The sequence below is a fragment of the Chiloscyllium plagiosum genome, unplaced genomic scaffold (assembly GCF_037043375.1).
Source record: "Chiloscyllium plagiosum isolate Xiang-an unplaced genomic scaffold, Cpla_swu_hap1 HiC_scaffold_17, whole genome shotgun sequence".
NCBI lineage: Eukaryota > Metazoa > Chordata > Chondrichthyes > Orectolobiformes > Hemiscylliidae > Chiloscyllium > Chiloscyllium plagiosum.
This window is the reverse complement of record NW_028270155.1, coordinates 59101333-59127995: the sequence shown is the minus strand read 5'-3', so window position 1 is coordinate 59127995 and position 26663 is coordinate 59101333. Positions and strand designations below refer to the sequence as shown.

The following is a 26663-nucleotide window of genomic DNA, read 5'->3' as shown; positions in this document are numbered from 1 at the left end:
CATTAATGGTATAGGTCCAGCTCTTGTTTTTTTTGCCAAAATGCAATACCTCTTACTTATCCAAATTACACTTCATCTGCCATTTGGGACAGCATGGTGGCTCAGTAGTTAGTACTGCTGCCTCATAGCGCCAGGACCACTAGTTTGATTCCAGCCTTGGGTGACTGTCAGTGTGGAGTTTGCACATTCTCCCTGTGTCTGTGTGGGTTTCCTCCCACAATCGAAAGAGTGCAGGTTAGGTGAATTGGCCATGCTAAATTGCCCATGGTGCTCGGGGGTGTGTAGGTTAGGTGTATTAGTCAGGGCTAAATATAGGGTAGGGGAATGGGTCTGGGTGGGTTACTGTTTGGATGGTTGGTATGGACTTGTTAGATTGAAGGGCCTGTTTCCACACTGTAGGAGTTCTGATTCTAATTCCTTAGCCCATTGACCCATTTGATCTCTGTAATCTTCAACAACCCTCTTTGCTGTCCGCTATACCACTCAATCACTGCAGGTCATGAAGTATATTTTTGGTTAAGTAGCAGCCATAAACTGTTAATAGCTTCTCAGTGCATTAAAAATCCATTATTACCCAGCTTAATGAGGAAGGTGGAAATTGAGGCAGTAAATGGGCAAAAGCTGAACCAATTAAATTCCAATATGCAATGTGGTAAAAATTAAATTGGAGCAATCTTTTAGGCTCTGCTCCCTTCTACTCTCCCCGTCCAATAAAAAAGCCTGGTGCAAAATGACTTCAGTAGTTTTCCCCTTTTTTTTGTCCTTACAGTTACTGAGGCCTTCCTCTGGCAGTGTTCCTCTTGCATTCGAAATTGCAACTTCATAACCGGAGAACACTGCCTGCAGCTCGATTAATGCATGTACATTCACAGGATCATGCCCAAGGGAAAAGAAGGCTTGAGACTGACCTGAAATTTGACCCCAGGCCCCGTCTTGGCATTTTGAGAGCTCTGCTCAATTTCCACAGGCAGTGACCTTCTGGTGGAATGGGCAAACTTGGACTGCCAACCTTCTGCTCCGCCTGGGTTCACAGAAAGGTCCCTTTTTAAACGAAATAATTGACTCTCAGCTTTCACTGGGGTACGCTGACAAATCCTGAATGCATCAGGTAGAACCCCTGTCCCTATTTTGTGGTAACTAATTTTATAAACTGTTCCTTCAAGAGTTATTCGTGCCTCATTGAAACATGCAATTGCTAGACATGTTAAAGGAGACTAGCACTCATTAAACATTGGGGTTTGGTGAATTTAGAGATAGAACAAATAATTGCGTAGGTTGGAAACCGTGTCCCATTGTGAAATAAAGTGCCATAGCCTTGTTTAACATGTTGAGAAAGAGGACAATATATACTGATTTCTACCCAATTCATTCTGAGACTCTCCTTGCTTGGGGATTTAAATACAATTTGATTTAACACTAACCTGTCTTTGTGGTCCACTTCAGTGGGGCTAGAAAATATGTTCTGAGCCACTTGTCGTCCAGGAAATGCCACTTAACCAAAGAATGGGCAAACAGAGCAAAGGTTTAGTTTTGAGTTCATTGAGTTTTGCTGAATGTGACCTTAGGATAATAAGATTGTGCCTGTCATGGTGAACTCCTCCTTATTTTTCTTGAGGATGACAGACTTTGATAGTCTGTGAACGAGAAATGCATTTTGAACAATTGAGCTCATGGTGTTGGGTCAAAGCAGCTCTTAAAACTTCCCTCACTGCAGAGATGAACATCTGCCTGATATATGAAGATCTCGGCCTTGGTGCCTTTCTCTCTGTGAGCTATTTTGTGATTACCGCTTCCATTTTAGGCTCAACGAATGTATGTGTGAATGGTTGTAGTTGTGCATGATACTTCAAATATGGCTTCTCGCCTCTCACTGAGGTGAATATTTGTTGAAACCCTTACAAAATGAGCTGAAAGTGAGGGCTGTGCTCAGTTAAATGTTGTTTGTAATCTCAGTGCACTCCTTAGCCATTTGCTGGCAGATGAAAGGGAGGCAGGTGTCTCTTGTTTGACAACTTTTTCCCATTTAGAGCACGCTGTGGTTCATTTACTGGATGTTGACCTTCAGCCCAAAGTAAAGCACCCCACCCGCCCCAAAAAAAACCCCACCCACATTTTCTGTTTTGCCTCTCAACTCATTGACCTGGAAAGGGGCAGTCCTTTGTGAGCAGCTTGCACTGTACCCATTGAGTCTCTTAGAATGGTGCAGATATGACCTTGTCCTTTTCTTGGCACAATGAAAGCCTTCCTAGGAGCTGCGATTGCACTGGGATTTGTAATCCCCAACAGCAGGGAGGCCCAGTGATATTATCGTTGGACTGTAAATCCAGAGACCCAGGTAATGTTCAGGAGACCTGGGTTCGAATCCCACCACAGCAGAATTTATATTCAGCAAAAGTCTGGAATTAGGAGTCGAATGATGACCATCATTCTCAACAAGCTTTCCTTCTCCCTGAATGGTTTGGTGAAGAAAGCCTCTCCGAGTCAAAGCAAGTCAAGCTCTCACTTATTTTTGGGACATAACTCTGAGATCTCATGCCCTTTGCTGGACATTTAATTGATGCAAGGTTAATCACTGGTGATGGAACAGTTGGTCTTGGCAGATGCATCTGCAAAGCTAAAATGTTGCCTTGCCCTCCATAGTTTGACATGAATATGAATCAGCTGCAGATTGAATATCTGCGGATCAGCCAGCCTTGATCACCAATGAGTTAACCCAAACAGCTCCAGCCATCCTGCAGCTAAGTTTTATTCTTTAATACAGAATTCTATTCAAGAGGATTTCTAAAGCCATACTCTTCTATTCAAATCTCCATGTGTGTTTGTACTGGGATTGTCTTCAGACCTTCTGTTCAATCAGTCTCACTGAATCTGGAGTGAGTTGAGCTTTGATTTTCTCATCTGTGACTTGTTGCCTTGACAACTGATGTTTGCTAGGCGAAAGTTTCTGTTTATTACCACAATGATACTTGGCTAGTAATCATCTTGACTTTTCTCTATGTGCAAATGATGATACTTCCATTTAAACCTGTAAGGCATTTCCATCAGCACCATGAGAAAGCATTAAAAAAATTCTGAAATATTCAACTGCATTCATTTCTTCAACAACAGCAAAAACATCAATTTATAAAATTCCTTCAGTGTAGAAAAATAGGCCAAGATGTTTCATGAGACTATAACCAGTCAAACGTCATCAAAGAGGGACCCATTAGGGTAGGTGACCCAATCGGGGTCAGAAAACCCTGATAGTTAACAACATCCCAAAGAACAGCAAGTTGCAAAGGTAAAGAGATTTAGGGAGGGATTTTCAGACTTTGGAGGCTACATAGTTGAAGGAACAGCTGCCAACAGTTGGTTTAAAAAGCTAGGGATGCTGTAGATTTGGAGAGCCTCTGATGTATTGGACTTGGATTTCCAGAAGGTATTTGGCAAGGTTCCAAGTGAAAGGCTATTGCATAAAGTAGGAAGTCATGGCAACAGACTAGCATTGATAGAAGTGGGCAGCACAGTGGCTCCAGGCATCCAAGTGCCAGGCATCCAAGTTCAGTTCCACTCTCGGGTGACTGTGTGGAGTTTGCACATTCTCCCTGGGTTTCCTCCGGTTGCTCTGGTTTTCTCCCACAGTGCAAAGATGTGCAGATTAGGTGGATTGGCCATGCTAAATTGCCTCATAGTAACCAGAGATGTGCAGGCTAGGTGGGTTAGCCATGGGAAATGCCGAGTTATGGAGATTTGGTCAGGGTGGATGGGATACTCTTTGGAAGGTTGGTTTGGACTCAATGGGCTAAATGGTCTCTTTTTGTGCTGTAGAGGTTCTGTAATTCTGAGATTGGCTGGCTGTCAGAAAACAGACTATGCATAAATGGGTCTGTTTATGATTGTAACAATATGCCAAGTGGGATCTTGAAGAGGCCTCTACTGGCCTTTCAACTTTTTACAACGTCTGTCAGTGGTACAGTTGCTAAATTTACAGTTGACACAAAGATAGGTGAGAAAGTATGTTGTGAAGGGACATAAGAAGATGCAGTCTGATATAATCTGGCAGATGTAATATAGTCTGGGAAACTGTGAAATTGTTCACTTTGTGGGGGGGGGGGGGGTGGTCGAACTAAACCTCAGATTAATAGTTTCATGTAGAATCACTGAAGAATTCCAAGCGCAGAGGCATTGAGGTGTTCCACTGCATGAGTCATGAAAGGTTTGTAGGAAGGCTAGTAGGTTGCTATCATTTATTGTGAGGAGAATTGAACCTAAAAGTAAGGAGGTGATGCTGTATGTCAACTGGGCTATGGTGAGACCACATCCCAACTACTGTGTGCAGTTTGGGTCTCCTTATTTAAGAAACACTGTAAATGCACTGGTGGTGATTCAATGGATGTTTACTAGACTGATACCTGGAATGAATGTGTCGTCTTATGTAGAAGGATTGAACAAGCTTGGGCTTGTTTTCACTAGAATTCAGAAGTGCAAGAGGAGATTTGGTTGAAATTTATAAAATCATGAATGGTTTTGTTAAGGTGAATGTGAAAAGGATGATTACTCCTGTAGGTGAGTCTATAATTGCTAGGGGTCACTGTGTAAAATTAGGAGTCACCCTTTCAGGTCAGAGATGAAGGCAGTGTTGATATCTCAGAGGTTTGAGCAACTTTGGAACTCCCTGCCTCAGAAGGGAGAGGTGATGGGGTAATTGGATCTTTTTAAGGCAGACGTAGATAGGTTCTTTTTAGACTAGGGGAGTCAAAGATTATCAGGATAAGTGGGAATGTGGAATTCAAAACACAGACCAATCAACCTTGATCTTATTGAATGGCCAAGTAAACATAAATGGTTAAATGGCCTACTTAACTCCAAATTTGTCAGTCTGTAAATGAGAGGCTCGAGTTGGAGGAAAGCAGATTTTTTCACAGATATATCGGACAGCATTATTATGCAGGATTATCATAAGCAAATTGAAGGAGGAACTTTAATAAAATATTTCATTCAGAGCCATATTACAGCAGGGATACTTTACCAGGCTACTGACACATTAGAATATTGTATAATTGGAAACACTCTTGAAGATGAAAGGATATAACAGGAATGGGATTAGAGAAGATTACTGCAGTTGAGGACATAGCAGAGGGAGATGGGCATCAATTGTTCTATAAAGACTAAGGTTCTACACAACAACCATTGTCTAATCACTCCATAAGAAATTATCTTTTTCCCATCCACAGTCATCCCCTGACTATCACTGCAATAGTAGGTCCCTGTGTCCAGATCTGTTCTGGCTGAGAACCAGCTCATCTCTAATCTGATTAGTTCATGGTTAAGTTTCATTTGAGGCATTAATTTTAAACTGCACTGTCTGGGAAAGGCCAGATGCAGTGTAGATTTACTGGACTTTCCCTGCCAAATGGTACCAAGCTATGAAGAAAAATGGAAATTCCCGTTATGGGGAAGCAATAGAAATCCATACCATGAAAACCAGCAAAGGCAGAATTTTTTCAGGTTCACACAAAATAAACTTTCTTCTGTTCACCCCTTTGAATATTGCAGAAACTATTTCTATAAATAAAACTTTTAAAACTATTCATTTTGCTTTTATCAGGATTGCCATTCAAGAAATCAAACTTAGAAAGAGAACATCAATTATTGCTTTGGAGATGCTGGTGTTGGACTGGAGTGTGCAAAGTTAAAAATCACACAACACCAGGTTATAGTCCAACAGGTTTAATTGGAAGCACTAGCTTTCGGAGCGACACTCCTTTATCAGGTGGCAGTGAAGGGCTCGATCCTAACACACAGAATTTATAGCAAAAATTGTGATGTAACTGAAATTATATATTGAAAAATTAATTGTCTGTTAAGCCTTTCATCTGTTAGAATACCATGATAGTTTCACTTCTTTCATGTGTAAATCACAAAACCTTTTTTTGAAAAAGTTGCATTCTCGGGTTAGCTGTTAACAATGGTGATAGCTAGACAATATGTTGAAGGTGTTGGCCCCCTGTGTTCTCTGTCTATGCCATGACGTTTAGATTGATTCTAATCTAAAAAGTGAGATAACGGAGTTCTACATGAATTCATGCAGTTTTTGAGCAAAGTACAATGTAACCCTGCAAGTACAAATTCACCCCTCAAAATATATGTGTGCATGTGGGTCTTTGTCTGTCTGTTTGTGTGTGTGTCTGTCTGTCTGGGTTGGGGGTTGTGAGTGTGAGAAAGTGTATCTGTGTGTGTGTGTAGTGAGTGCAGAGTGTCTTAAGTCTGTGAGGGGGTGCATGTATGAGTGTGGGAGTGTGTGTGTCTGTAAGGGTGTGTATGGGTGTCTGTGTGCGCGTCTGTGTATATGTGTGTCTGTGTGTGTGTAAGAGTGCGTGTGGGTGTAGGAGTATCTGTGTGTGTGTATAGTGCAATGGTGGTCACCTGTAATGTGACATGAACCCAAGGTCCCAGTTGAGGCCCTCTCTATTGGTACCGAACTTAGCTATCAGCCTCTGCTTGGCCACATTTCGCTGCTGCCTGTCCCGAAGTCCGCCTTGGAGGATGGTCACCCGAAGATCCGAGGTCGAATGTCCTGGACCACTGAAGTGTTCCCCAACTGGGAGGGAACCCTCCTGTCTGTTGATTGTTGTGCGGTGCCCAATCATCCGTTGTCGTAGCCTTTGCTCGGTTTCCCCAATGTACCATGCCTCTGGGCATCCTTGCCTGCAACGTATAAGATAGACAATGTTGGCTGAGTCACATGAGTACCTGCCACATACAAGGTGGGAGGTGTCCCCACGCGTAATGGTGGTATCTATGTCCATACTCTGACATGTCTTGCAGCGCCTACCGTGACAGGATTGTATGGAGTTGTCCTGAGAGCCGGGCAGCTTGCTACGAACAACAATCTGTTTGAGGTTTGGCGGTTGTTTAAAGGCGAGCAGTGGAGGTGTGGGGAAGGTCTTGGCGAAGTGCTCATCCTCATTGATAATGTGTTGCAGATCACAAAGAACATGGTGTAGTTCTTTAGCTCCTGGGAAATACTGAACAATGAAGGGTACCCTGTCGGTTGCAGCACATGTCTGTCTCCTTCGGAGGTCATTATGGTTCCTTGCTGTGGCACATCGGAACTGGCGGTCGATGAGTTGGGCATTGTACCCCATTCTTGTGAGGGCATCACTGAGTACTTCCAGGTGTCTGTCATGTTCTTCCTCATCTGAGCAGATCCGGTGTATGCGTAGGGTTTGTCCATAGGCGATGGCTGTTTTAATATGTTTTGGGTGAGGTTGTCTGTGGGTTTGCGGTAGCTGAGGTGTCCATCCTTGATGGAGATGCATGTGTCAATTAATGCAAGATGGAAAGTGGATTTGTTGGACCACAGTTAACCTTCAGATGCAGCAGGAAGTGTTCACTGTCAGTCTTGGTTACCTGATGCAACTCAGAGCAGGCAGGCAGACTCTGGCCAGGGCATTAGCACTGGGAATACAGCAGGGATTGGCAGTCTTCATAACTCTTTCCCCAATCGCAAGATCCAATGTATGGACAAATTCTTTTTCCTGCAAAGACCATAATCTGTCAGTGCAGTGCCTCAGAAGATTACCTGTACTGTCAGGGACTGGTGTTTTCAGGGGCCACGTAAGCAGAGAGCACTTTAAACTAAACGAAGTCAAGGGTGAAGGACCAAGCTTGGGTAGAAGCTGCACATTGAGGCAAAGAGGCATGGCAGTAAAATAATAATGGGAAATGAAGGCCAAAGGATGGCAGGACGGGACAGAGAGAAAGGAAAGCTAAAAAGAAAAAAGGGCCAATGGTGAAGTCTAGGCAGTACAAAATGAATACAGGCAGCACAGTGGCTCAATGGTTGGCACGGCTGCCTCACAGCGCCAGGGACCTGGGTTCGATTCCAGCTTCGGGTGACTGTCTGTGCGGAGTTTGCATGTTCTCCCCGTGTCTGTATGGGCTTCCTCCAGTTTCCTCCCACAGTCCAATGATGTGTAGTTTAGGTGAATTGACCATGCTAAATTGCCCATAGTATTACAGGGATGGGTAGGTTAGGTGCATTAGTCAGATGAAATATAGAGTAGGGGAATGGGTCTGAGTGGCTTACTTTTCAGAGGGTCAGTGTGGATTTGTTGGGTTGATTACAATCTGTTTCCACACTATGGGGATTCTATGATATGATAAAAGTGTTGTATCTAAATGCACTTAGCATCCATGGCAAGGTCAACAAATCAATTGTGCAGATCGAAAGAAATGTGTAAGTTGAGAGCCATTCCTGAGATGTGGTTGTAGATGGCAAGGATTAGATGTTGAATGCTGAAGGATGCATGATATTGAAGAGGTGCAGAAGGCTAGGTAAAAGTGAAGGGGTAGCATAGTTAAGCATGACAGTTGTGCAATTGTGGGAAATATCTGTTGTTCAGGAGATTGGGATACAGAATTGGTTTGGGTAGCACCCAGGAATAGCCAGAGAAAGAAGCTACTAGTAGGAGTTGTCCACTGGCCCCGTCTCATAGCAATCATAGTGTAGGACACAGTATGCAAGAAGCTAAATTGGGTGCTTGTGATGGTGGGACTGTAATAATTATGGGTGATTTTCATTTACAGATAAACTGGAAAATCAGGTGAAAAGCAAATGGATTTCATAGAATGCTGTTGACATAGTTTCGGTGAGCTGCATATTCTGGAACCAATCAGAGAGCAGGTGACCTCCGATTAATGCACACCTTGGTAGCGGCTAGTACAATATGATTGAATTTTATATTCAGTTTGAAAGCGAGAAGGTCAAATCACAATTTGGAGAAAAGATTGGGTCTATTTTAAACCTAAATAAAGGCTACCATGTGGGCATGAAAGCTGAGCTAGCTGAAATTAATAAACATAAAACTAGATAGAAGAAAGTGAGGACTGCAGATGCCGGAGATCAGAGTCGAGAGTGTGGTGCTGGAAAAGCACAGCAGGTCAGGCAGCATCTGAGGAGCAGGAGAATCGACGTTTCGGGCATAAGCATTCTGATGAAGGGCTTATGTCTGAAACGTCGATTCTTCTGCTCCAATAAAAATGGATAGCTCAATAGAGAATAGTGATAGACATTTAAGGGGAAATTTCAGAATACAAAGAATAGATGAATTGCAGATGGGCTATCTGTAGTTATCTAAAGAAGTTGAGGAGAACATCAAACTTAAGGGAATAAAACATCTAGCTGTGCAATGAATAGTGACAGGTCAGATTGCCTGGTGGTATTATCACTGAACTGTTAATCCAGGAAATGTTCTGGCGACCTGGGTTTGAATCCTGCCATGGCAGATTGTGGAATATAAACTCAATGAAAATTTGCAATAAGAGTCCAAAGATGACCGTGAATCCGTTGTTGATTGTCAGGAAAAATCCATCTGGCTGACTGATGCCCTTTAGGGAAGGAAAATGCCATCCGTCCCTGCTCAGGTCTGGATGTGACGCCAGACCCATAGCAATGTGGTTGACTCTTGACTGCCCTCTGAGCAATTGAGGGTGGGTAATAAATGTTGGCATGATGATTATCTAGAAAGTAAAGTGAATGTTTTTTTTTAAAGAGAGTGAGGACAAGGTGTGACTAGTAGGTAATAGGGAAATGGCATATGAAGTGAACAAATTACGCCACTGTCTTCTCTTTGAGGATACAAAGCACATTCAAGTAGTACCTGTACATCAGGTAGGGGAAGGGAGCGAGAATACATTGAAATCACTGTCATGATGGTAGTGGTACTAATCAAACTCACCAGCCTCCAAGCCAATTCTAGATTTCATCCTAGGGTCCTAAAGGAAGTCGCCAACAAGATAGTTGATGTGTTGGTATTAATTTTTCAAAATTCTCTGGATTCAGGAAATGTTCCATTAGATTAGAAAGTGGCAAATATAAACTGAAGGAGAAAGACTGATACACAGAGAGTGGTTCGTGTGTGGAATGAGCTTCCTGGGGAAGCGGTGAACGTGGGCACAGTTACAACGTTTAAAAAACATTTAGATACATGAATAAGAAAGTTTTGGAGGGATGTGGGCCAATCTCAGGCAGGTGGGACTAGTTTAGTTTGGGAACATGGTCGGCATGGATTGGTTGGACCAAAGGGTCTGTTTCCGTGTTATATGACTCTATGACTATGACTGATTTCCCTAATTCTGGAGGATAATGATGATTGTCATGGAAGCAGCCCATTAGGAGGTACCGTACCATTGACAGGGAAAGTAGTACTCCGTACAGTCCAAGCCAATAACTCCAGCTTGATCCAAGTACTTCAAATTGTCTTTCAGACTCACCGCACAGAATTGAGTGTGGTCCCTCTAGAGAGACAATCTCCAGGAATTTGCAGTAAGGTCCAGGAAACCATAGCTGGAACTTTCCCATGCAGTTCTTTCATGGCAGGGCAGGTGGAGAAATGGTTCAAAACCCCATCAGAATGCTATCCCAGAAACGTTTCCCTTGCTGAGTTACCATGGCAATCAGCAAGCCAAGTTTCATGGAGCCCAGTTAAGACCTTACAAAGGTCTTACCCAGTTGTGGGTGACTTCCTCACTGAGTTCAGAGCCCAATGATTTGGAGAGAGGCTCCAAAATGCCATCAGATCCTGCTCTCCATGCCCCTGTGACAGACCTACAAAGACTGAAACAGCCACAGCCATAGCCAAAATCTTACCAGGCTTATTATGGACAAGAAGGGGAGCAGTCCTAACAGCTTTGGACATGTTTTGTGATGAGAATATTGCAGTGTTTTGAGAGCATCTCTGTTTTGAGGTGCCCACACACTGACCTTCTGCCTCAGCAGTGCCCATGTCCAGCAGAGGTGCTTCCAGTTGGCCAGTCCACTCTTTGCACCGTGTGCACCCTCACACGGAACTATGAACTGGAAGTGAGCAACCAGGTGACCACGTGCTGTAAACATACACTGGTGTGCACACAGTTAAGCTACAGGGATTGGCATCTGCCACAAGTGCCAGCGTCAGGGGAATCATTCAGTCCTTTCCGTAAAAATAAAGATGATATATGAGTAATGGTGGCTTAGTGGTTAGCACTGCTGACTCACAGCGCCAGGGACCTGGGTTCAATTCCACCCTTGGGTGACTGTTTGTGTGGAGTTTGCACATTCTACGTGGGTTTCTTTAGGGTGTTTCAGTTTCCTCCCACAGTCCAAAGATGTGCAGGTTGGGTGGATTGACAATGCTGACTTTCCCGTAGTGAAAGCTGTGGGGTTAAGGAGATGAGGTTGGGTCTGGGTGGGTGGCCCTTTGGAGGGTTGGTATGGGCTGAATGGCCTGCTCCCACACTGTAGGGCTTCTACGGTAGTATATCCTTTTTCTATATGTCACCTACATGGTTAAATTTTGCTTTTTTGTTCCTTGTTGTCAATTAGCTTTAAAATTTGAACTGTTCGGGAAGGGAGAGTAATTCCGAAGTGAGCTCAAGTCAGTCAACGTGAAGTGCATTAAGACATTGTGCAATATCTTTTATAACATTGCTGGTGGGTTTCTTGCCCATCATAAGAGAGGGTGACAATATCTGGATATGATCAGGAGCATTGGGCTTAGAATTTGCTAATAACATTATGTTGAGCAGCATTTAACGACGTGTATCTCCTATAGTAAATACAACCCAAAGTTAATGAACTGGAGTAGCAGGAGAAATGAGTCACCATGCATGGTCAGATATATAGAAAACACCAATTGGCAGCATATGGGTAGCACTGAATACAATGAAGAATGGCCAGTAGGATTATTGGATATCTTCTGCGTATGGGCTGAAAATCAGCTGATATTACCAGTAGTTGATAAAAGCCCAGAGATTTAATGTGGAACATTCTGCCACTTAATTCAGGTAGATAAATATATATAACAGTGACAACCTCTAGTAATCCTTTTAAGACTAATTGTTGCTGAAGTTGGAAAGGGATCTGAACCACATGTTAGGTCACCGATTTGTAAAAACACTGGGCCTAATGCTTGTTATGAGCAGGCACCTTGATACAATGTGAATATAGCTAGCACTGAAAGAGCAAGCATACCAAATGAAATCCTTTACAACCTGATAGTGCTGCATGATCCAATTTCAAGACCATTATATCATGGTGAAATATGTGAGTTCCCTTTAAGGTTACACCTAATTAGGTAAACACTGGTTACAGCTGAAAATGTGTTGCTGGAAAAGCGCAGCAGGTCAGGCAGAATCCAAGGAACAGGAGAATCGACGTTTCGGGCATAAGCCCTGCTTCAGGAAACTTATGCCCGAAACGTCGATTCTCCTGTTCCTTGGATGCTGCCTGACCTGCTGCGCTTTTCCAGCAACACATTTTCAGCTCTGATCTCCAGTATCTGCAGACCTCACTTTCTCCTCAAACACTGGTTACATACAAGGGTGAATATAAGGATCTTCCTGGTACTTAAAACATGGTTGATATTTCTGAAGCTTGACACCCAGAAATCATGCCTCGGTTGTACAGTTTGCATAGAAAGTGACTTTCCAGAATGTCAGAGTGTGTTCCTATGTAAGATCAAAAGATGACAGCATGTTAAACAAAGTGTACTACGGTGCTCCTAATATACAGTCAGCCTTCCGGGCAAGCAAGTCCTGAGGAGAAACATCGTGCGAGTTCACAAAAAAAATTAAGAAGTTGGAGAGCTAGTAAAATCTGTGTTGGGCAGCAAATCCTAGCAATGGAATTGCTCAGCTCCGGAGGGACCACAAACTAGGACATAGAGGGAGAAAAGAACAGAGAAATCTAGTTCCAGATTAGGCCTGGTGGAATGTACATGAGTGTGAACACCCAGTGAGGGCAAGGGTGGTCTCAAAACATGAACAACTTATCGATATACCGTGGTTAAGCTCACAAATGAAGCGTTTTCGTTTTGGAAAGATACAGGCAAAGTTCAGAATGGAATTGTACCCCAGCACAATATAGGAGAGGATTACTTACTTACAGTGTGGAAACAGGCCCTTCAGCCCAACAAGTCCACACCAACCCTCCAAAGAGCAACCCACCCATTCCTCTTCATTTACCCCTTCAGCTAACACTACAGGCAATTTAGCATGGCCAATTCACCTAACCTGCACATTTTTTGGATTGTGAGAGGAAACTGGAGCACCCGGAGGAAACCCACGCAGACACGGGGAGAATGTGCAAACTCCACACAGACAGTTGCCTGAGGTGGGAATTGAACCCAGGTCTCTGGCGGTGTGAGACAGTAGTGCTAACCACTGTGCCACCGTGCCGCCCTAAATTATAAATTTGGGTACTGCTGATTGGCTTGGCTGTTGTCTAATGACAGTGCGTGCTGTGTTTTATTCGCAGGTCGGGATTGACTTCACAGCATCTAATGGAAGCCCTCGTGATGCCAGCTCTCTGCATTACATTAACTCCATGGAATCCAATGAGTACCTTGCTGCTATTTGGGCAGTGGGACAAATCATCCAAGATTATGACTCGTAAGTTTTCCATATGTTTTCTATTCGCAAAGGTAGTTAATAGGAAGGAAGTGCAAGTCATTGGGTTAATGCATATGCTAGGTACTAGCATATAATTTACAATCAGTTCCTACTGTAATCATAATTCATCGCAAGGCAGAGTAGTGGAACACTTCCCATTCACTCCGTTAGAGCCAAGCTCAACACTTGTCTAAAATAATGTAAAATGAGCTTCAACAATGTAGTTTATAATGATTAGTCCCTGGAACATGCTTAATCTACTCATAACTTCATCGAATGACTAGCATTCGACTCAAGTTACTTCAGCAGAAATACATACTTTAAGGTGTTTTTGGTTCTATTCTGTTGCTCAACGAATAATTTCAGATCCTGTAAATTGCTATTCTTAATTTAAAGTTGTTGGAGTAAAGTCCAGAGGATATTAAATTGTTCTCCACAATAATTTCACTGGAAATGATTCCAAGTTCCTGTCCTTCTACAGATACCAGCCTCTTAGTGCAGTAATTGGTGGGGAAGAGTTTAATGTCCGCAGCTTATTATACATTTATCGGGTTTAAATGGTGATTATTTTTACGATTTACCAAAATGAAGAAAGCACCTTTGCTGTTTTGACATAAAACAGTTACTGTCTATTAGTGGGTAGGTTTCCTATTTGTAGGAATGTAGGGTGGAATTTTCATTTTTTTGAGACAAATTTTGGAGCCAGACATAAAAGCATCAAGAGACTTCCGTTCAGAGTCGAATTAGGTTTTCCCCTGTGATTGCATTCTTCCTGCTGGGAAAAAGTGCTGAATTTTTTGAACAAACAGTTTCAGGCCCCACTGGGATCTTGCGAGTACCAACATCTCTGGGCCAGATTTAAGCGGCAAACTTTGCACCCCAGGAACCATCAGCCAAGTCCTTTTCATCACCCCAGGAAATCCCTGGAGGTGTTGGAGGCCAGGCATGATTGACACCAAGCTTCAGCGATGTCTCCTGTGACGTTTTCTTGAAAGGTGTCCAAAGGGAGAACTATTTCCTGATGGATGATCACAAGAGGCCATCTTGTCTGACTGAAGAAAGTCCTTGGACAGAGGGCAGTGCCTGTGAGCTACTCAAGAGAAGCTAGCTGCAGGATGAATGCCCTCTGCCAGGGTATGTGCCAATGTTTACGCAATGCTGCAAGCTACTGTGAGTATGAGCTAGCATTGTAGGGGCGGTCACTGCAGGGGACTGTTACAAAGGAGGTTGCGTTCCAGTGCCTGTCACTTCATTGCAGCTACCAGTATAACAATAGTGACACAATAGTGCTGCTGCCTCTCACGCATCTGCCAGAGTTTACACTTAAAAGGAGCTACTTTCAACACTCAGCAGCTCACACACCATCATCTCACTGATCTTTCATCACAACATGCACATCTGAAAGCTTTCACCAAAGGCTTGCAAGAAATAAGAGCGCACATCCAACAAAATGGCCATTTGAGTTGATTTCCCCAATTCAAGTTTAGCCCCATTTCATTTTCTTTATTTCAAAGATATACTTTATTCATGAAAGTATCTTTATGTACATACATAGTCACTAAAGCAGTTCAGTTCTGTCCAGTAGCATATGGAAAAACAAACAAACATTGGAGTTTGACTCTATCCAGCAAACAGACCCAAGGCATCTCTTACTTGTACAAGATATATTTACATATATTTGAGTCTCTGTAAGGCCCATTTCATTTTTTTATTTCAAAAATATATTTTGCACATTAAAAAATATACATGCATACAAAGTCCCTAAAGCAGTTCAGTTCTGTACAGTAGCAAATGAAGAAAACCAACAAATGTTGGAATTTGACTCTTGCCAGCAAACAAACCCAAGGTATTCCTTATTTGGCCCCATGTAATTTTTTTTATTTCAAAAATATACTTTATTCATAAAAGAAACCATTATGTATATACATAGTCACAAATGCAGTTTGGTTCTGTACAGTAGCATATCAAGGCCACATTTATTTTATATTACTTCAAAAATACACTTTATTCATTAAAATGTATCTTTGTATATATACATAGTCACAAACACAATTCTGTTCTGCAAACTAGGATTTGACTCTATCCAGAAAACCAAAGACCTCTCTTACACATACAATACTATTTTTACATTCATTGAGGCACTAGGAGGGTATGATAACTGAACAGACCCCCAAGTAACTTCAGCAGGAAGACCTCAGACAGTGGTCTTTCCCCACTGTGTCTTAGCAGCAGCTCTCCCAAGCTTTAGTGCGACCCTCAGCACGTAGTCCTGGACCTTGGAACGTGCCAGTCTGTAACACTCGTTCAAGGTCAACTCCTTGTTGCAGAAAACCAACAAGTTTCAGACAGACCAAAGAGCATCTTTCACCAGGATGATGGTCTTCCAGGCACAGTTGATGTTTGTCTCAGTGTGCATTCCAGGTAACAGACAATAGAGCACAGAGTCCCGCGTCACGGAGCTGCTCGTAATGAACCTCGACAAAAGCCACCGCATCTCTCTCCAGGCTTCCTGCCCCATTTCATGCCCTGGTCAGATTTCCTACATCCAGCCATTGTGGCTGTCTTGCCCAGGTAGGCTATATGACCCAGTCAGCCTTCACCCAAGCGTCTACAGAAACAAGGACTGTGGTAATGAAGGAGCCAAACTACTGAAGAAGTTCGTACTCACCAGAAGAAGTTGGTAGAGGAACTATACAACCGAAGGTACATGCTTCATAGATTTGGTCAGGTTTGTGAATAGCTGAGTTTCCCATTTCCAGCTAATGAGGTTGTATGGATATTAATGAATATTATGGCATGCTAATGAATGAAAAATGCATTCCGAACCATGAAGGTTGGGAAAGCCAGCCTGCCTGAAAGGATTTGAGAACTCAATAGCAAAACGTTAACCCGACATGGGCAGCTTGAACTTTTACCGCCTGCCCAATTATGATGAATTCCCTCAGGCCTCCATCTCTTTGAGGCAGATGATTCAGCCCCTGATGCCTGTTCCACCAATCAATGGCTGCTCTGGATCTTAACTCCATCAAGTCATCTTGTGTTCTGCAACCAGTAGCTTAATTGAAACCTAACAATCTCTGTATGTGTTCTTTGTGAAAATGATTTGCTCTGCCTGAGTGGGGAGATAAAAAAATCTAATGGACCAAATTATTCTGCACAGAAGCAGACCATTCAACTCAACCAGCGTCAGCCTGAATTTGCACTCCACACCTTTTCACAATCCTGCCACCCTTCGGGCAAGAAAGGATCTTGCAAATTCTTTCTGGGATTTACTCTGGTGCAGTATTATAGGGTTTTGAAGGACATGGTGGGGGGGGGGGGGTTGCGGGCGATGGTGAGATTTGTAGCGCGTGACACCCATAAGGTCAGGGAGTGTCTCACCCCTTTCACACTTTTTCTGAGCAGTATGGTGGGGGTTCTTACTGGGCAGCAGCGAGTTGCCAGTTCGGAACGTTTGTTAAACGCGTTTTGCTGATTCTACATCATGCCTCGTTAATATTCAGTTTTCCCTATTGCCAAAGAAGTTAGACATTGAAATGAGTCAAAATGGAAACCAGAACAAGTACCTGGTAAATTCAACTGACTGCTTCTTCCGAACCGCCACCACATTGGACACCAACATCTGCATGTGCGCCCATCTACAGGTGCCTGACATCTGCGGACATTGGCTTCTGGCGTGCCAACCTCTAAGAACCCTGAGGGCACATCTCCAATCCAATTACTTCTGTACTTCAATGCTACACTGTCCACTCTTATTGTAAAGACACTGCAAGAACACTGTGCACTCGGGGACACACTCCCAGCTCATATGCTGAGCCAGGCTGTAGCGTGTAGCACTTGCTCGCTCTGAGCCAACCAGAATGCTCACAGCATTGCTACCTCGCAATGTCCTGCCTTGCCTTTTCACATGTTGCCCCTCAGACAGAGATACAAAACTCATATTACTTCTGTCTCACCTTGCTGTTTAGTGCAGGCACAAAGCTGGGAAAAAGGAGCTAAGTGTTGGCCTGCTCTATCTTGAATCTTTCTGCTCTATTGTGAGCTGTTTTCCTCCTGGAATAAGAGAAAGGCAGGAAATAAGGGAGACAACAGTGAATGACTGACAGAATCCATACAGTGTAGAAGCAGGCCTTTCATCCCATTGGGTCCACATCAACCCTGTCAAGGTCAGCCCACCCAGACCCCTCCCTCCCGAATTTCCCCTGGTCAATCCACTTAGCCTGCATATCCCTGGACCATTACGGGTGATTTAGTATGGCCAGTCCACCTAACCTGCACATGTTTGGAATGTTATGCAGGAGGGGAAGTGTCCTGAGACAGTGAATAGACAGTGTGGAGGGCATGCAGGGGTAGTGGTATTGGGGGTGGGGGTTGGGGGGTGGAGTTGGATTGGGTGAGGGTGAGTGAGGGAAAATATTGCAGGCTATGGTGAGAGGGATACAGCATGAACCAATCCAATCCAATTAATTAGGAAATGAATTTCAAAATAGACAAGTGTTAAGTGGTGAATTTTCATCAGAAGAATAAGGAGATTACAAATTACTCAGATAATAAGTGTGATATATTGAGATAGAGTGAGATATTGGAGAGAAGATGATATAACCTACCTGGTCAGAGCTGAAAAGGTGATTGACCTTCTTCCTACTGTGCTGGGCGTTCCTCCAGAGAGATTGGTTTCACCCAGGTGCCAGTTTCAGACCAGCCTGGCATGGTGTGGTGTCATGGCCTCCTCTGCTGGTCCTGGAAGAATAGGAAGTCCTGCCTGGGCACCAGCACATACAGCAAGTGCTCCTAGTCCTTGCCTGTAACGTGGAGCAGTTCTTTTCCCATATGCGTGTCCTGGAGCAAATCTTCAGGACAGCATATAGCAGCTCCAGACTGACAGTGCTGTCTGCATGCTCAAAGGGCTTTGAGAGATGGCACTGATGCAAGGGGGTGCTGGTAAATTCCAGGATGTCTGCTAAGTGGTGAAAGCATGTGGTGAGATGGGCCTAGATTTGGATTTGAGAGACGCTGTAGAGGTGAGGTAGGTAGTTCAAGACTTGAGTTTGGTCAGGTGCAAAAAGGAATCTCACTTGACCTTACAGCAGAAATCCCTGCAAAAAACATGAAACAACTCAGACATGGTTAAAACAAAGCATAAATTCAACCCTCAGTGACTATATACATTCATTGGGTCTTTAATTGTACAAGTAATAAGAGTTTATTAACATCCACTATTTTGAGCCCCTTAGGATGTCCATTGGCCTGCTCTTTTCTAAAGAAAAGAACCTCCTGTTTATTAAATCTTTCCTGATAGACATAACTTCTCAACTTTAGTTTCATCCTTGCAAGCATCTTGCAGCCTGTCCTTTATTCTAGAAGGTGCAGACCAGATTGTACACAATATTCGAGGTAATATCTAACCAAGGTTCCAAACAAGTTTCATGGTGACTACCCAATTTTTCAGTTGTATCCCTTTAGAAATAATCTCCAGTCTTTTGTTTGTCTTTATCAATACTTGTAGTGATTTGTGCATCCTATCCCTGGATCCCTTTGCTCCTTCACATCATTTACACACTTATTATCTGAGTAATTTGTAATCTCCTTATTCTTCTGATGAAAATTCACCAGTTGACACTTGTCTGTTTCGAAATTCATTTCCTAATTAATCACCCATTCTGCAAGTTAATTAATGTCATCTTATATTTTATCACAATCCTCTTTTGTATTAACTACAGCCTAAGTTTGGTTTTATGTGCATGCTTAAAGTTTTTAAAATTATGCTTCTGCTACACAAGTCTATATCACTTCCTAAAATTTAAAACAGCAGTAACTTTAGCGTAAATCCATGTGAAACAACATTTTCGAACTGCAGTAAATCTGCAAATTCAATCTGTAATGCTCTGTTGACTATTTTGTAGCCAGCTCACTATCTATTCTGTGCCTATCTAATTAAACTACAATGCAGTATCTCATCAAAACTACTTGAAACCCTAAATATATTACATCTGCTACATTTACCTTGTTTATACTTTCTGTTACCTCGTCAAAGAATCAATAAAGAGTTAGTCCGGCATAACCTTTCATTTTCGATGTCCAGTTTTCGGATTTCAGAGGATTTTCTCGTTCAATCTCTGGATTAAGATTCCATTATTTTTGTATTGCCATTGTTAAATTAATCACTTTTTTGGGATTTTTTAAAATAATCATTTTTTGGGGGGATTTTCTATCTTCAACTTTAAATATAGAAATACTATTGTATTAATTAAGTACTTGCTGTACAAAGGGTATTGCTGTCCTGTCAGACATACATTTGTTTCTGTTTATTGTAAACTTGAGTTCATTGAAAACCCTGCTCATATGTCATACCCTTATTCCCATCAAATCCTGTTTGCCATCATTAAGCACTGGCCCCTGTTTTGAAAATGCCTCAACCTCATTCCCTCCATGGCTTCCCCCCTCTGTATCTCTGTAAGCTTCTCTAGCCCTCTGAGATCTTTGCTGCTCTAAATCTGGTCTCTCTTGTGCTTCCCCAATTTTCATTGCTGTGGCATTGACAATTGTACCTGAGGGACTCCCTAAAATCCATCTCTGTTACCAAACTTTTACTCACCTGTTATAAAATCGCCTTCTGTTGGTCAATGTCAATTTTTGCACAACAGCGCTCCCTAGGCACTGACTTAAGATGTTATCCTAAGTTAAAGGCCCTGTTGTCATGAAACTTGTTGCTAGGACATGTTCTAAACCTCACAACAGAGGAATGTGCTGATGAAGTAACTATTGAGTTGCTTCATTGAATCCTAGGCTAAATAATATTTTTGTCAAGTTCCTCTCCATAAGGCTTTGTGAGCTTTTTTGCCCCATCATCCCAAACTCAACTTATTAGCTATGCACCTGTCCCATTTTTTTGATTCTGCCCCTCAGCATAGGCAGAAGATCTCGCTACTGCTGGGATATCCCAGGATTCCTGGGCCCATCTGGGCTGTGCACTGAGCCAAGTGTTGGCAGTCTGGAGATGCGCTTCACCATGAACATGGCTTGGCTAAGGTCTCATTAAACATACAATTGCACATTCCTCCATCCATCACTGTTTCAGCACCGAGTCACACTGCCTACCCTGAGGTAGGGGAACCCCTGGTCTTCCCATGGTGGCTTTTCCCCCCCGGATCATCTTCCTTATACCCCGCTCTGCCCCACCTATCCCTTCAATATACATTACATTGGGAGTTAGATATCTAGGCTGTGTCAGTCACCTGACTAAACTCCCTCAGCCAATGGCAATGACCAGCTAATCATGATGTCAAGGGAACTCATTATCCATTTGCCCATCTCCATTTGAAGGTAAGTTTACATCCTTTTTAAGAACAAAACCTTAGGTCTGTAAACCTTGCATTCATAGTAGGCTAGTTTGATGCCTTTTAAATCATTTGTTTCTACTTTGGAAAGCTAGTGATGAACGGAACACGGTGAAATGAGGTTTCAGGTTACACAGGAAATACCACATATCGAATACTGAATGAAGACAGATTTAAGGGTGGAACCCAGTTACCAACACTGGTTTGTAGTGCCCAAAGCAATCGTACTCCATCATGCAGAAGGTGGTATTCCTTCCCCTCAATACTCCCTCAACCTCCTCCTCCTCAGATGGCTGCTCCAGCCCTCCCAGTGCATGAGTCTCCATCACACAGGTGGCATGGTGGCTCAGTGGTTAGCACTGCTGCCTCAGACTGCCAGGGACCTAGGTTCAATTCCACCTTCGAACAACTGTCTGTGTGGAGTTTGCACATTCTCCCTGTGTCTGCGTGGGTTCCCTCCAGGTGCTCCGGTTTCCTCCCACAGTCCAAGGATGTGCAGGTTAGGTGGATTGACCATACTCCATAGTGTCCAGGGACGTGCAGGCCAGTTGGATTAGCCATGGAAAATGCAGGGTTACAGGGATAGGGTAGTGGGATGGTTCTGGGTAAGTTGCTCTTCGGAGAGTCGATGTGGACCCCATGATTCCGACTGCCCCTAAATGGACGACTGATTGTGCCCAAGCCACTGCACTGTGATCACACAATGACAGTACACAGGGCCCCCTGGCTGATTGACTGACTGACTATAGTCTCCCTTAACTTGACTGAGGACTACACTTAGATTTTCAGACATTTAGTTGAAGCCCATGCAGTGTGCTTGCTGTGTATACTGCTGCCCCATGGTGTGGCTGCAAGGTCAATGTCACACAGCACCTTACAACAACATATCCACACCCTTGACTAATCATTGCTAACAACAAGGATTGGCTACCTAGTTTTATGTCTGTGATAAGGAAGACAGAAGTACAGAGAGCCTTTAAGGTGCAGCTGACGGAACATAGTACCAGAAAGCAAGGCAAGGCAGAGATGCTGTGAGCATCCCAGTAGGCACAGAGTGAGTGAGCCCTACCAAAGGAAGGGAGGGTCACTGAGATGCAGCCTGGCCCAGTCCATGAGCTGGATCCCTCTCTGTGCATGCAAATTGTCCTGCACGTGCTCACTGCCCATTGGCCATTCCCTGAGACGTTGGTGCTGAAAAATATGTTGCTGGAAAAGCGTAGCAGGTCAGGCAGCATCCAAGGAGCAAGAGAATCGACATTTCGGGCATAAACCTGAAGAAGGGCTTATGCCCAAAACGTCGATTCTCCTGCTCCTTGAATTCTGCCTGACCTGCAGCGCTTTACCAGCAACATATTTTTCAGCTCTGATCTCCAGCATCTGCAGTCCTCACTTGCTCACTGAGAGGTTGGTGCCAAGTGTCCAAAATCTGGGAGACCTGAAGGAGCAAGCAGTCAGCTGAAGTCGCTCATTACCCGCTCTGACTTCCATGTCGGGAATTCTCGGTGTCACGTGGCGATGGAAGAAAAGGAAACTGTGCATAATCATGAGGTGAGATTAAGTAAAGATGAGATGTTAATGCACACAAACAGGCCTGTCATCTTTCAACACTCAGTTGGAAAGTGGAATTTTTTGCTATGACATTGAGAAGCTCCTCACTGGGCATCTCGTTTGCTTTTATTTGCCATCTTCTCGGCCTGGTCCATGTCGTTGAAGGTCTGGCAATATTCTGCCCTTAAAGGAGGAAAGTGAGGCAGAACTCCGCACTGCAGGCTTTGATAGGTGAAAGGCATGAGCAAGAAACCAGAATTGGAGAAACCTGGATATTTCTGTGGCTTTTGGGCATGGAAGAGATTGCAGCAATGGCTGTGGAAGGATTTGAATGAAAGGTGAGTATTGTCAAGTCAAGATATTATTGGCCTGGAAGGCAGTTAAGGTCAATAAGCAAAGTGGTGGTACATGATTTTAGTTGGTGTGAGTTAGAGTCATAGAGTCATTGAGATGTACAGCATGGAAGGACCCCAGCACTCCACAAATGATGCTCTGACATCCACATTCACAGCTCAGAAACACGATTCCATTTCTGTCCATCTAATCCATGAGATCTAAACATTGACATGAATTTCAACAACTGCTAGCCTAGTCTGCCATGCCCACATCCCATGAACAAATTCTAAACATTGGTGGACTCAAGTAACTCCAAACAGTCCAGAGGTCAAATCAGAAATAGTTTCATGAGGATTATGGTTGTGTTATAGGGTAATGCCACAAGAGAGGAGCCCCTCATTACTGGAGTTCTCCTTTTAACATTTACCTGAAAGCAAAATTCACTCTTCAGTAGTTCAGTAAACTGTAGGCTTTAGCAATAGGGAAACTTGATCATTGATAAGTGCATTCTTCTTGCTTTTAGTTTTGGAACCACTATTGACCCGTTCCTGCAGTAGATCACTAGATGGTCCCTTTGTCAATTTAAAGCTGACTTGAAGCAGGATTAGATTGTCAAAAGGATGATTTCTTAAATAAAAAGGATACTTACTTCTGGATAAATCTTCCAAAGAGCTGATCCCAAAGGGTACATTGTTTTATAAATACATGAGCATTTAACAAATGTAGTGTTCAAAGCTTTATTTAACTACTAAATTGCTGCTGTAGATAATCTGATACATCCTTTTTGAAGCTACAGGGGATAATTGCCGTGACTCCTTGCATTCTGTTAAAAGCCAGTTACTTCGAGCAGATTTTTAGATTGGGTCGAGGTCAGAAGGAAAGAAGCACTTTCTTAATTGTAATTTGGGAGTATAATTAGAAGCTTTTTCAATTACTGGGTAGGGTTTTCCTGCAGATTGGTAATGATTAGATTTCTTTGTCTCTTTTTAACGTGTCACACCAAAATTTGCATAATTGAGAGTGTGACAACAGAGGCACGGCTCAAGTGTCTCAAAGCCTTTGCTTATGTGAATAGCTGGTGGTCTGTGGTGTTGTTTCCGCTGGGGTAGGAACTTCATAAAAACAAGGGTGTTATTTTTATCTATTTTCAGAATATGCATGACTCCAGCAAGGATGCAATCATTGCCCTTTCTCACATACTCTGACAAGGAGTTGGCGAGGTAGCACTGTGGACTGCTGCAGTCTTTGCAATCATGGTTTTGGTAGGGAATTCACACAAGATGAGCCCCCAGTGATAAAGGGCTATTGACACATACCCTCGTCAAGATGGGTGGGTGAGTCAGAGAGTAACTTGAAGGTAGTGTTCGTACAGCATTGATGCTGTACCAAAGGCCACACTGGAGGGGAAAGCTGAATAGTAACCGTTCTGTAGCTATTGTATATGAGTAGCTAGTGAGTTGAGTGGGTGGTGTTGGAAAAGCACAGCAGGTCAGGCAGCATCTGAGGAGCAGGAGAGCCGATGTTTCGGGCAAAAGCCTTCATCAAGAAAATCCATCAGGTTTGTTTTTGGAAACAGGTTATATAGAGACATCTTATATTGACTTACTGTTTTGAGAAACAGCTGGAAATGTGGGGAAAACTCATCAGAAGAAGCCTTTGTAAGCTTTGACCTGACATTCTTTAAGCTAAAATCCGACAGTTCTGCAGATTTATGATTGAAATGTGTATTACTGCCCCGTCACTGAATTGCTCTTTGCTGCTAAATAGTTAATGAACTCCCTCCTATGTTTGATCAATGGGTTGATCCACAACCACCTGATGAAGGAGCAGTGCTCCTAAGGCTAGTGCTTCCAATTAAACCTTTTGGACTATAACCTGGTGTTGTCTGATTTTTAACTTTGATCAGAGCAAATACTTTAGAGCTTATGTTGGAGATGATATGGAACTGAGTTGGGATAAATTTAATCTACAGTTGGGGTGAATGTAATCTACAGTTGTGCATTTACAACAGTCAGATGTTGCTCATAGAAGCATGTTGGGAGCTAAATTGAAAAGCCTTTGTTGGTGGGCCCGGGGGAGAGTGATGTGCAGTTGATCCCACCCATTGATTGAAGTGCAGATAGCACCCAAGTCACTTTGAATGATTTGAGTTTCCAGCCAGTGCCTTCAGTGCTGTTCATTGACTGGACATATGTAATTGAGTCAGCAAACATAGCCTCAGTTGTTATAATCTGCCATTGCCACGGGAAGCTTCAGCTGCTGCTCATGTCACCACAACCCATCGTTCACCCACTACCAATCACTGTCAGCCAGGCTCAGAGCTAGCGTTCAGATGCTTCACTTCATCTCCCCTGCTGTACGCCTCACGCCCATGTTTCACAGCTGGTCCATGTGGACACCTTTTCAATCATTACAGTCACTTCAGCTCAACAGATTGCACTGCACTCACTAACACACCTCCCTCTCTTGAACAGACCAACCTGGAGTAGACACAGAGGCAGCAGGAGCTAACCAGGAAGGGACAGACATGCCGACATTCCCTCAACTGAAAGGAGCTATCTTTGTTGCCTCTTCCCTTCCTCTTCCTCCTCCTCTGAATGGTGCTCCAGCTCCTCAGTTGTGTAGCTTGTGGTAAAGACCTGTCTCTTAATGATAGCAAAGTTATTCATCATTCAGCAGACCACCATGAATCTGGGCATCCACTCTGCTCTGTACATCAGGGCTCCTCCTCCAGGGAAGTGGAAATGTTCTCACAGTAAGCCAGTGATTAATTCTGCTACAACTTGTGGGGCAACATGGCTCATATTGTCGGAATGTTGCTCATGTGTGTATCTGAGTCGTGAACCATGCCATCAGCAGACAGCTCTTGCCACTCAATAGCCACCCTTTGGTTTTTAGATTAGATTAGAGCCCCTACAGGAAACAGGCTATTTGGCCCTACAAGTCCACACTGACCCTCAAAGAGTAAATCAACCAGATCTATTCCCCTACCCTACATTTACCCCTGATTAATGCACCTATCACTATGGGCAATTTAGCATGGCCAGTTCACCTGACCTGCACATCTTTGGACTGTGGGAGGAAACCGGAGCACCCGGAGGAAACCCACGCAGACACGGGGAGAATGTGCAAACTCCACACAGACAGTCGCCCGAGGCGGGAATTGAACCCAGGTCCCTGGCACTGTGAGGCAGCAGTGCTAACCACTGTGCCACCGTGCTGCCCCTTTTTGTTATGGTGGCTCAAATTTCACTGGCACAGCGGAAGGAAGGCATTGTAACTGCAGAACTGATCCCAGGCAGTGATCAGCACCATTTTCTGGCTGTGGTCACACATCAGCTCAACAGTAAAGGAGTTCTCAGCAGGGAGACCACATCAGTCAGAGAGTCATCCTCCTATTGGAACAGTGTGCCACACCTGCTCTTTCTGGATGGACATTCTCATGCAATCTACCATATCCTATTGTAGAACAAGGCAAGGACTACACAGTTTGTGGTAACAAAGGTCACTGTGATCATGGATGTGATTTGATTTAGTTAATTATTGTCACATGTACCTAGATACAGTGAAAAGTTTTGTTTGTGTGCTGTACAGGTAGACAGAGATGACTCCAGGCTCCACAAAACAATATCCATGCTGCCAATGGCATGGAGAATCCTACAAACAGAACACAGCTACTGGCTCACTCACAATGGCGAGGGAGAGTGAAATGTGAATAGCAAGCCTCAGAGACTTCAGACCAGTTTCCAGTTGCAGCCTGGAAACAGACAGATGCAACATGGCTTGGTATGACAACTGCTCTACCAAGGACTGTAAGCAACTACAGAGAGTTGTGACAGGGGTGTCCATCACAGAAGCCAACCTTCCATCCATTGACTCCATCTATACTTCTCACTTCCTCAGAAAGGCAGCAAACATCATCAAAGGCCCATTCCAACCTGGTTATAATCTCTCCCAACCTCTTCCATCAGATAGAAGATACAAATGCTTAAATACACATACCAACAGATTCAAGAACAGCTTCTTCCG

General features: G+C 43.5%; 1 protein-coding gene across 4 annotated transcripts in view; it reads left to right on the top strand.

Moving 5' to 3' along the window:
- Positions 1–26663, top strand: part of cpne2 (copine II) — a 262943-nt gene that overhangs the window by 136422 nt on the left and 99858 nt on the right. For all 4 annotated transcript variants that reach the window (XM_087995970.1, XM_087995968.1, XM_043707143.2 and 1 more), the window contains exon 11: positions 13280–13413. In XM_087995970.1, coding sequence (XP_087852096.1) covers positions 13280–13413 — 134 coding nt within the window. The remainder of the gene's footprint in view (positions 1–13279; positions 13414–26663) is intronic.